Source organism: Equus przewalskii, chromosome 5 (assembly GCF_037783145.1).
Source record: "Equus przewalskii isolate Varuska chromosome 5, EquPr2, whole genome shotgun sequence".
NCBI lineage: Eukaryota > Metazoa > Chordata > Mammalia > Perissodactyla > Equidae > Equus > Equus przewalskii.
In genome coordinates, this window is record NC_091835.1 from 55643562 (window position 1) to 55656084 (window position 12523).

Sequence of the window (12523 nt, forward strand, 5' to 3'; positions counted from 1 at the left end):
AGAGGAGGATTAGCAGCAGTTAGCTCAGGGCTAATCTTCCTCAAAAAAAAAAAAAAAAAGGCTTCATGACATTCAATATCTAGATAATACAAGAACATAAATTGTGCTCATTTCACTTTGAAACACCTATGTGTTCCGTATTCAAATAATTCAAAGAGGAAATTCACTATAGTTTCTCAATCTTATAAGAGAGAAGAAAGACAGAGAGAGAAAACACAACGGGAAATCCCAGTTCACAGGGAAGTGGATTATCTTCCTACCTTGATGTGTTGGATTCCACCCATGTTCATCCAGGCCTGCGCTTGATCTGGATTTAGTTCCACAGCTGCTTTATAGCTCTAAATATACAAGAAATATCTTCAGGTTGTGAAATGAGAACCCACCTTTAACGCTAGAGGATTGTGGAAACCGCTTTCTTTATATGTGAAAATTTAAATGGTTAATAAAATGAACAGCCACTTCTGGTTCACAGGTGTCCCGTTTACTTCCATTATGTTTCAAAGGCTCTGATTCTAAAGCGGAGGAAAGTAAAATGTGTAATTTCCCTGCAGAGCCAACCTCTGGACTTAAAGAGACTGAAGACGCCCGCAGGGAATCCAGGAGATTTCTATTATAGTGCATCATTTCCCGCTGGCTTTGACCTGCGTGAAAATGGTGCTTTTCGGCCCTTTTCACCATAAATGGAGTTTGTAAGAAAATTTTTTCATAATCACAGAATCTTAGAGTAGTTCCCTAAAGAGCTTAACCCTTGGGCAGTAACCCCTCTCACAACATCTACTCTGGTTATTCAGCCTGTGCTTGAGCTCTCACAGTGGCAGGATGATCCTGACTTCTTCAAGGACATCTATTTCCCTAGGGAATGGTTTTAATCATTAGAAAACCTTTCTTTTTCTTCTGCCATGTGAAAGGTCTTCAAATGTTTGAAGAGAGTTATTGATCCTTCAAACACTTTTATTTGTCTGAATAACATGTATCTCATTAAATGCAATATCCGTGAGGATTTCTTTTTTAAGATTTTATTTTTCCTTTTTCTCCCCGAAGGCCCCCCAATACCTAGTTGTATATTTTTAGTTGTGGGTCCTTCTAGTTGTGGCATGTGGGACGCTGCCTCAGCATGGCCTGATGAGCAATGCCACGTCCACACCCAGGATCTGAACCAGTGAAACCCTGGGCTGCCGAAGCGGAGCACTGAACTTAACCACTTGGCCACCCCCCTCATGAGGTATATTTTTAATATTTTGCCTGTTGTTTTGCATCAAAGGAATGCTCACCACTGAGTCTTGATTTTAAGAGTGATCACCTTAGACAGAACTAAAGGCTAAGAGTGTCACCTTCAGTTACACAAAGCTAAGTATCTGTGTGTATAATTTAATGCTCCTTGCAATTTTCATTAGCAAGAATCCACCCGAACGAATCCATAAATTAACTAGAATCTGTCCATCCCTTCTCTACTTCAGTTTTAGGAGAAAAAAGCAAATGTTAAGAAACTGTACTCTTGCAGCTGGCCCCGTGGCTGAGTGGTTAAGTTCGAGAGCTCCACTTTGGTGGCCCAGGGTTTCGCTGGTTCAGATCCCGGGCACAGACACGGCACCGCTCATCAGGCCACACTGAGGCAGCGTCCCACATGCCACAACCACAAGGACCTACAACTAGGATATAAAACTGTGTATTGGGAGGGCTTTGGGGAGAAGGAGGGAAAAAAAAGAAGATTGGCAACAGATGTTAGCTCAGGGCCAATCTTTAAAAAAAAAACAACTGTCCTCTTAAAAGCTCCTAAAATAAACTTGAAGGATGTGTCCCTTGGATTAATTTTTATCAGCAGAGATGGGATGCAGTATTGAAATCAAGAGCCTGGATTCAAACCCTGGCTCCATCTCTTCCCCTCTACATGACCTTGAGCAAGTTACATAACCTCTGAGCCTCAGTTTATCCAACTGTAAAGTGGAGACAATGACCAGGCCTTTCTTATATGATTACTATGAAGATTAAATTACTTAATACATGTGAATCATACATAAAAATGCTAACACATTTTTTGCTTCTACTATTAGCCAATGACTCTACTCCTACCCTTCATAAATCTAGCAACTCTGCAATGATTATTTGATCCATTGGCCAAGCAACTAGAGAATACTTTTGTTTTCAATACAATATATATTATTATATTACATATAATATATAATGTATATTCAATACAATATTATATATATTCAATATAATATATATGTAATAATATTAATATATATTGCATATTATATACAGTATATAGAGATATAGAAACCACATAAATATTCATAATTAAATAATTAATCATTCCAACTGTCATGTTAGTTATAAATAACCTAAGAATGATGGTATTGAAAATGTTCACAAGGCAGAGAAAAATGCACAATTTCTGCCTCAAATACGCCACTGTTTCTGTTTTAAGGGTTCATATTCAAATTAGTTTTTCCAAATATCCTTACATGTATTTTCCAATAATTTTTTAAAAACCACTCACTGTTTAGTTTCAAAAACAATTATATCACTTGAAAATTTACTTTTCCCATGATAGATTTAATGTAATTTTATACCTTCATTAATTCCAACTTGTGCCTTTACTGGATACAAGGAAAACGTATGGTATTTCTGTAACATTCTATTTATGTTTGTGAATGTCTTTTTGATTCAAACTGTGTATCGACTGTATTCCAAAGCTGTAGATACTGAACATCCATAAGATGCAACATGCTTTGTTTTAGAACACAGAAGGAAGCAGTCCCTTTCCACAGGGAAAAGTCCACTCTAACTGGGAAGCTAACCTGCATGCATGCACATGCACAGAGGGGTGGGAGACAGAAAGAGAAGGAGGAGAGAGAAAGAGACCTAACAATACAACGTGATAAGAAATTTTCAATATTGAGGTAAACAGGGTAGCTATTCTGGTTTAAACCTGATTCAGCCTGAACTAAAGAAGCCTGACTTACGGCCTGTCAAACACACTGTACACTTGCTTGAACCATTCAGGTAAGGATGCATCAAACATCATCTCAAAGCAGAAGAATGCACTCTGAAGATAAGGATGCTTACTTCCTTCCCTCCAGTATGGTATGGAGGCCAGTATGGGTAACGCCAGTATCGGTACTTCCTGGAAGATAAGTTTTCCTGTCCTGGACATCAGGTCATGTTGACCTGCTAATCTGTAACTGAATATCTATTTGAAACTTTGATGAATATATATCCTGGGTATGTTTGATGTATGTTCTTTGTTCTAAAAAGCTATAAAACTGTACTGGAAATCATGCTTCTCCAGAATGCTTTCCTCCTTGGTGGAGACTGCCTTCCCAGGCTAGTCCTCAGCTCGGCTCAAGTAAATCTCACCTTCTCTCTCTTATTTATAAATGGTTATTGGTTATTTGCATTGACAAATGTAACATATGACACTTTCTAATGCCTGGTAGAAACAGTAAGTGTTTTAAGGGTTCGGAGGAAACAAGGTCACGGGGAGAAAAAATGGTCCAGGGGCTTCCTGAGGGAGGAGGACACAGGCTGTGTGTTAGTGGATGGGGGACTCTGCAGGGGGTCAAGAGGCGTGGTGGGAAGGATATTACAACAAGGACATGTGGGAATGCCCAGAGGCATTCAGGCACTAGTCCAGCTGGAATAAAGGATTATTGAGGGCAAACAGAGAGAAAAAGAGCGAGAGCAAGAGCAAGAGAGAGAGAGAGAGAGAAGCTGGTTTGAGGGCAAGGTGTGGAATGCTTCAAAGATTAAGATAAAGATGATAATTTAGGGGGTTGGCCCCAAGGCAGAGTGGTTAAGTGTGTGTGCTCCGCTTCAGCAGCCCAGGGTTTCACCAGTTCGAATCCTGGGCGCAGACCTGGTGCCACTCAACAGGCCATGCTGAGGTGGCGTCCCACATGCCAGAACTAGAAGGATCCACAACTAAAAATACACAACTATGTACTGGGGGGGCTTTGGGGAGAAAAAGGAAAAATAAAATCTTTTTTTTAAAAAAAGATGATAATTCAAAAAATAATGCAGAGGTATTGCAGGACTCTGAACAGTCAAAAACAGAGGCTCAATTATAAAGAATAAACTTATAACATTACATCAAGTAATGAGAAAATTCACTCCACAAACATGCCAATGATCTTAGGTTTTACTGTACAATATATGCTTCATTAAAGATTGAGGGAATATTAATTTCAATCCACGAATTTAATAATATAATTTTATTAAGTGTTTATACCTCAAAAGCTTTGTCAAGAAGGTTCTGCTCTCTTAGTTGGTTTCCTTTTGTAAAAAAAAGTTCAGATATAACTTTTGGGTCCTTTGGTTTCAGCCGCAGAGCCTTGTCTATAGCATCAAGAGCCTGCACAAATGGGAAATTGAGATAGAAAAAACTACGTTAGATAAAGAAAAACTAACCTAAATGGTGACATTCACACTTTTTGTTCTTATGTATTAGCTAGCTTGGTGACTGACAATCAAAACACATTCTTCATTCTCTCTGAGGTTCTCAGTGAGAAATAATGCAGCCCTGACAAAATAATTTCCCTATACCACCAGTTTCCCATTTATATTGGTGACACTGAAACGTCCTAATCACTTCACAGGGAGGTCGTGTGATATAGCTGAAAGAAAATAAGATGTGGGGTTGGATGTCTTGCCCTGCCCAAGTGTCCATCTGGACCACTCCAACAGCCTCCTCTTAGCTCCCTGGTGCCCACTCTGCTCCCATCACCCACTGCCCCACCGCCTGCCGCCAGAGATCCCTTCAAAGCATAAACCTCACAACACTGCTCTTCTTAAAACTCCAAAGCTTCCTCCAAGATACAGAACAAAACCAGGATAAGGACCGGACCGCAAGCCCTGAGGTCTAGTGCTCAGCAACCTCTGTAACCGCCATCTCACACTGCTCCCTGCTCCCTCATGCCCATCCCTCAGACAGGCCAATTTGCTGTTGCCACAGGGCCTTTGTGTGTGACTTTTCTTGTCTGAAATGCTCTTCACTGTCCTCTTATGCCTAATAACTCCTATTCATTACTCAGCTCTCACCTCACATCACTCTACAGGGAACATAAGCCCCGAGACCACTCAGGTCCCATGATTATATCCTTAGAGACCATGCCACTCTTTAGGACAGCACTGAGCATGGCTATAATTCTACATTAGTCTTGTGACTACTTGTTTAACCTCTGTCTCCTCTTCAAAGGTAAAGTCCATGAGGACAAGGGCAATGATTTTTTATTTTTTTCACATCCCTTTAATCCTGGTGCCTACCACAGCATCTGGCAGATAGCAGGCATTCAGTAAATATTTTTTGAGTCAGTTCATGAATTTACTGGTTATATGACTTTTAAAATGGAAATAAACAGTAAGAGTTGCAACATAGGGTCACTGACTTGCCTTACCAGGTTGTTTTAAGGATTTTATAAAAAGTATATTTGAAGGAACATGGAAAATGATAAAGCATACAAATGTTAGTCTTTATACCACATAAAATCTTCAGAGCAAGGATGAGCCAAGAAAATACTATTTCAAGGGGACATCTTAGGAGTTAAAGGGATATCTGTGAAAGCGTCTGTAAGATAGGACATGCCAACTGATGACATCAAGACTGCTCAGTCTTGTAAATGTGCTGACTGGAGAGGCATCTGGGCTCCCCTCATTTTCTACCCGTGAATGCAAACAACTCCCAACAGTGTCCCCTCTACCTTGTCGTGGAGCTCCTGCTTGCTGTAAATTGCTGACAGCAGGCGATAGCATTCAAGGCAGCCAGCCTCCTCAGACACAATGTGGATGGTCATCTTTTCAGCTTCTTTGGTCTGACCCATCACGGCCAAAACCTGAGCCTGCAAAAGCACACTGACCTTGGCTTAGAAGATGCTTCGTTATTAGCTTATCAACTAAAGCATCCCTGAATGGAGGCCTTCCAGAAATATGCCTGACAAAAGTGTTCAGCCTCTATTTGTGACTCACAGAGAGGGCTGAATTAGCACAGTTTACAGACTTGAATTTTCGCTTGTTTGTTTCTTTATTGAGGTATGTGCACGCATTTGTGTGTGAATGGTGGGAATATCAAAGATGGTCAGTGAAATGACTTGTGTCTTTTAAAAAAAAGTTGACCAAATATGGCAAAAGAGAAATTATTTCCTACAGTTTTGACAGAATACGGTGTTTATAACAACATAACGTATTTGATTTACTGCGAATCTAAGAAAAAGGAAGAGTGATGATCTAAAAATTGAAATAAAACATATTGTTGATATGAATTTTCCTTAATTGGAACACCATCCTGTGGTTATGTTAGAAAATGTCCTTGTTCTTAGGAACTATATGCCAAAATATTTAGAAATAAAGAGAATCACCTCTATCTCTCAGAGGGCTCAGGAAAAAAATAACATGTATTAATAACATGTATATGCACACATACACACTCAAATATGTACATATATACAAATATGCACATACACACATACTTGGGAGGGTGATAAACAAATGCATCAAAATGTTAAAAATTGATTAATCTGGGTGAAAGGGTATATAGAAGTTATTTAATATACCTGCCAATTTTTGTAAGTTGGAAATTATTTCAAAACAAAAACTTAAAAGTATTTTTAGCATCTACATCTTTGGTGAATGGCTCTCACACTGGTTATACGAATATTCATAAAATGGATATATTATAGCATTCGAGTTCCAGTTTTGAGGCTCACTGACTACAGCTCCCGACTTTGCACGCTGGGCAGAGGTGCATTGCCTCATTTTCTTTCGTCCCTCCACTCACCAGTGCCAGGCGGAGCTCCCTTTGAGAAGGCTGAAGGGCTGCAGCTTCCCGGTAAATCTGCAGAGCCTCTTCGTACCGGCCAGTGTTGTAATACAGGGCTCCCAAAGGTGATAGGATCTCAGCTTTGCGTGCCACCTGCAGGGCACTGAGTTTTAAGAAAGGCGAGGTCACAATTTTCTTCTAAGAGGTACATTTCCAAAGGTCAAAATTTAGATTTAGGGATGACTATCCATGGTTTGGAACTCTGCTCCAACATGGTCTTTTTTTTTTTTTTTAAAGATTTTATTTTTTCCTTTTTCTCCCCAAGGCTCCCCCCGGTACATAGTTGTACATTCTTCATTGTGGGTCCTTCTAGTTGTGGCATGTGGGACGCCACCTCAGCATGGTTTGATGAACAGTGCCATGTCCACGCCCAGGATTCGAACCAACGAAACATTGGGGCGCCTGCAGCGGAGCGCGGGAACTTAACAACTTGGCCATGGGGCTGGCCCCCATTGTTTTTGTTTTTATACCAAGAAGAATGCTGAAAACAAAAAGATCATGGTGCCATCCTCTGACTATAAGAATGTCTCTTGTGGCCCACCTATATGGAAACTGAGCCCCAAGGATCTTTTCCATTAACGGTGATAGACTTGTCCTGATGGATGTACAGTCTTTCATTTATATCCATTTTGAAATTGCTGTCTGTGGTTTGGGTTGCAGTCCATAGCTTCAGAAAACAATGGACTAACTAAAGTGGGAATTAAATTCCAGCCTTGGTTTAGCATCATGTTCTAACCAGCAGGCAAAAAAATCATTAACTGGCATACCAATTATAGTGCTACATTATTCTCTTTGTTTTGTATTTTTCTCCCAAAGCCCCAGTACATAGTTGCATATCCTAGTTGTAAGTCATTCTAGTTCTTCTATGTGGGATGCCACCATGGCATGGCTTGATGAGTGGTGTGTAGGTCCACACCCAGGATCCAAACTGGCAAATCCTGGGCTGCCGAAGTGGAGTGTGCAAACTTAACCACTCGGCCACGGGGCCGGCCCTTGTTTTCTTTGGAGATGAGAATCTGTATTGTCTGCATTGGCAAAATCTGCTAGTATTCTGAGAACATGTCTATTCCCATAAACTAAAAACGTGATGGGACACTGCAGAGGTCTTTGGAGGGGTTAAAGTGAAGGAAAGGAACTTTACCGTTTGTACCATTCTTCAGCCACACTGTTGTCTCCTAACGACCTGTAGAGCCTCCCCAGGTTCACCATGGCCACGTGATGACTTGGGCTAAGTTTGATGGCCTGTTGGTAATGGGCCACTGCCTTCTCTGGAGAGCCTGCAACCAGTAGTGGGTTGGTAATAGCAGAACATGCCTTAATCATAAAATACATGACCTCTTTAATTTCTCGTCTGATGTACATCATTCACCTTACGGCACCATACCATCAATTATTCAGTTTATAAATTAGCTTGCATTTTGGGTTCTTCTCCTTACCACTGCCTAACTTGGGACCATTCCACTATTCATTCCTACTTCCAAGGAAATTAATAATAAAAATGCAATAAAAACTAAAACCTATTTCTTTTATTATGTATATTCTTTTAGTCAAATGTTTTCTGGCCATTGCCCTAGCTAATGTGACATTTTGAGATGATCAGTGATTGTTATCTATACAAGATATTGTTGCTTCTCATTATAAAAAAAAATAGAATAGGCTGTTATAGAAAGGAAACTATCCTGAAGCAATTCTAAGGGTTTGTCTCCATTACTACCCTGCAACATAGTAACTGAGGCCTGCTTTAAATAAGCATGTATCAGCTATGCCTTGAAAAATCTCTTCTTAAATCATACATTTGTATTTAAATGGTATTTGTTTAACGAGACTTTAAAAAATAATAATAATGCCACCTGGCATTTGACCAATGCACTATGAGCTTTAAAACACTTTCATTAAACGACCTCACACGTTTTGATACCATTTAGCTGCTCTGTCTTACCACTTAGCTATCTGTTGGGATTTAAGAGATATTAAAAAATAAACAAAATTACCACTTTACGGATACAGAAACTAAAGTGTAACGACGTTAAGAAACTTGACAAAGATCACAGGGCAAGTGACGGTAAAGGGCAGAACTAGAATCAAGTCTCTAGTCTGATAAGGTTCCCCAAAGAAGTTTCCTAGTGAAATTCTATCTAAGAGACTGAACTGAAGAACGGTCCGAAGTTCTAAATGGAACGGAATGTTCATCACCTGCACAGACATCTTCTCAAGAAGCACACCTTCTCTGAATGCAAGTTTGACTAGGAGGTGCCAAAAGAGACTATGTATGTATAGGTCTAAGTATAGGACTCTGGGGATAGGGAGAATTTTCAAAGTATAAAAAGAAATACAGAGAGACTAGTAAGAAGATATATAGTGTGGTCAGTGAGATTTTGGGGTTGTAGGGGTTGGGGTAGGATTGTGTTGGAGTAGAGGAAAGAGGGTTAAACCAGGCCAACAGGAGGTTACTTCTGGTTTTTATATCTTATGATACCTAATTTATTATTATGTTGCTAATGAACCAGCAGGTGGCACTATAAAACAATTTTACATGGAAAAATAAGGTGTATCAGAATGTAAACTTACATTCTATAAAACAGAGGAGCTTCAACTATCATAGCAAATAAAACCCTTTCCAGCATTTGATATTGGCAAAATAATTAAAATTGAATTTTACTGCATGGCAGGTAGTCTAATAGTCAATGAGAACAAAGTGGTACTTTTGCATTAAATTCAAATTTCTTTCATTCTTTATAAGGATTCATAACATGCCAACAGTAAACGGGGCACAAATCACAAAAAGACAAACAGAATCCATGCCCAGTAAAGTTTTGCGTTAAATAAGGAGTAAGTGCATTTTATATAGCACCTGTCATCTAAGAGTACTCCATCAATGATAATAATACAGTTTCTGTAATGTATAGTAAGTAAGGGACCATGAAACAATCCTAGAGGCTTTTTCATCAGTTGAAGAAAATTATTTACCATCCGCCAGTAACTAGAATCAGAGGCAGGTTGTGCGCATCATTGCAGAGGGACATTTCATCATCACAGATTTACAAACTTGTGTAAGTGATACTCAAAGAAGACGACTACTCATTAAATCATTAAGACTACTTCCTGCCACCTGGGGAGTTTTCATTAGAGATATGATTATAAGCACTGGGCAGATTTTACTGAACAGAGCTTGAAGATTTAAAGAAATGACAACCCCAAGGTACAATGTGACTGTCAATGGTGTGAGCTTCTTGCCGAGACCAGTGAATTTTACTTCTGAGGCATCCTTCGGGTTGTTGCTAATTTTGCTGGAGAGACAGTATTATCTAATCTCAACAGAACAGCTTCTCTTTAATTTTGCTTACCAGTATCAACTAAGAAAACCCCATAGTTGTTGTGTAAATCTGAGCTGTCTGGACAGTTCTTTATTCCAGCCTGGTATATGTCCTCAGCTTCCTTAAATCTCTCCTTTAAAAAGAGAACAAAGAAAAATGAAGGAGAAAGTCAAACAAAAAATCAACAATACACTGAATAACAGAAGTGGGAAAAGCAGAACATAATTTCCTGAGCATCTACTATGCAACAGGTACTGAGATCCAACACTAGGTCCTCTGTCGGAAGCAAAGTCAGTGCTAACTGCACACAGACCTACGATTCATATCCGTGTTTAGTTCCTTTTGGGCAAACAAGCTGATGTTTACTAAGAAGGGACATTAAAACGATTTGCCCTACCGTTGGAAAAAGCCTCAAAATGGTTGTTTGAATGGGATGGCCTCCACCCCAGTAACTCTCTGGATGAAAATGGGTGATACACTGATAGAAGAATATTTTCAGAGGTGGCCTCTGACTGGGAGGCAGGGATGCCCGGGGTGTCTGTCTTACAGGAGTATCTGCATAGCTAGCACTCTTCTGGCTACACTGTATGGTCTATTTGGGGAGGTTTTTACGGGAAGTTGGGGGGAGGCTGATGCATATAATGGGAGGGCTTTGCCTTATCCTTTCTTCACTGGAAATATTTCTACAACTCACCAAACTACTACTTCCCTTATCCAACCTATGTTTCCCATCTCTGAGCTGTTCCCCACAACAGGAATATATGTCTCCTCAAAGGCACACCTCCAACCCCTACCTTGTGGCAAAGCCCAGACCAACTGCCACATTGCCAACGGATCATTTTTCTAATTGCACTGAACATCTTCTACTCCAAAGATTCACTTTAACACACTTTCATAATTCTGAATTAGCTTTTAGGTACATTTTTCACAACCATCTGAGATTGCCATGTGACATTTTCTTCTACAAGATAGAAGGTAACATGTAATTCATGAATCAAAGCTACCTGGATTCTAACAATTGCTCCCAACTAAACGATGGCATAGTTTCCCGGTACGGCTGTGAAGATCAGGTCAAAGGAAATGATTTGGCATAAAGCACATAGCAATATCTCTTTTCATGCGCTCTAAACACAGACATTTTCCCTAATTTCATCGCAGGTTACTACCACTAAGCATTCAACCAGACGCATGAAGAGGGAAGTGCAACACCAGTTTTCTCAGACATGACACCTTAAGCTTGTGAATAAAAACGCACTGAGTGCTGAGGAACAAGTCAAGAAGCTGAAACCTGATTCAACTCAGAAAGTTAAAGACACTTTACCAATGCCAATGGTAAAGACACATTTACCCATGGTAGAATGACCAATGCCCCCTCTCTGAATGCACACACTTAAGTACCACTTAGGAACCAAAGTGTGGTTTGAATTTGGCAAATCTCTTTATTTGAACTACAAATTCACGGTCCAGCAAAAATGGAGATCCACGTTTCTAAAAAATCTGTTTTCTAATTGCCACACTCAACAAATTGTCAAATTCAGAAAAACTGAAGATGAATGAAAGTCACAAAATAATCTTTTCATCTATTGAAGAGAAGAATTTGATGAAGATATCATCCATTGAAGGACTGACAGATCTGTGTGTGTCTGTGTGTGTGTTAAATGGAGACAAGCAGAACACAAATTATATAAGATCAATCAAATTCAAAGCTATGGAGTACCATTGGATATTTACTCATTTATCCATTCATTCAGCACACATTTACTGCAATGGCTACGACAATATGGCACAGTGATCATGAATCAGGCTGTCAGTGGTTGACTACATGGATTGGAATCCCAGCTCCACCACTTACCCTCTGTGTGACCTTACTTCCTCTCTACGTGACCACTAGTAAAATAAGAATAACAATAGTACTTATGTCATAGGGCTATTGTGAGGATTAAAGGGATTAAGACGTGTGAAGCCCTTAAAACAATGTTTAGCACACAGCCCTTATCCTTATTTGCGTGACTAATACCACTGGGAGACAGAGGCCAGAGACACAGAGATGAATAAAACAAAATAGCTCTATTTAAGGAGCAGAGTATGAAAGAGGTCAGTAGAGCTGCTCTTGAGCTCAGGTGGCCTAGGGCTGTTATTAGGGCCACATCGGGCATCACGACCCTGTCCAGGTGGCATTTTAATCCACAGTTTCAAGTTCCTTTCCCAATGAACCTCTTTAACTGTATATGAGAAATAATTAACTAACTCTGGTGTTTTTCCTTTTAATTTGCCTTAACCATCTTCTGATACAGAGGTCAATAAATACTTAATACTTAGAGGCAACCAGAGAAGGAATACCTTGGCTAATCCCAAACTGGGTAGTCACTTCCTGAAAATCTTGAGTTTCTTGTGT

General features: G+C 39.8%; 1 protein-coding gene across 3 annotated transcripts in view; it reads right to left on the reverse strand.

Annotated features, from left to right (window-relative positions):
- TMTC1 (transmembrane O-mannosyltransferase targeting cadherins 1) overlaps positions 1-12523 on the reverse strand; it is a 258597-nt gene that overhangs the window by 10178 nt on the left and 235896 nt on the right. For all 3 annotated transcript variants that reach the window (XM_070620953.1, XM_070620952.1, XM_070620954.1), the window contains 6 exons: positions 10159-10261; positions 7956-8091; positions 6773-6917; positions 5700-5837; positions 4232-4354; positions 261-338 (listed from right to left, as the gene is read on the reverse strand). In XM_070620953.1, coding sequence (XP_070477054.1) covers positions 261-338; positions 4232-4354; positions 5700-5837; positions 6773-6917; positions 7956-8091; positions 10159-10261 — 723 coding nt within the window. The remainder of the gene's footprint in view (positions 1-260; positions 339-4231; positions 4355-5699; positions 5838-6772; positions 6918-7955; positions 8092-10158; positions 10262-12523) is intronic.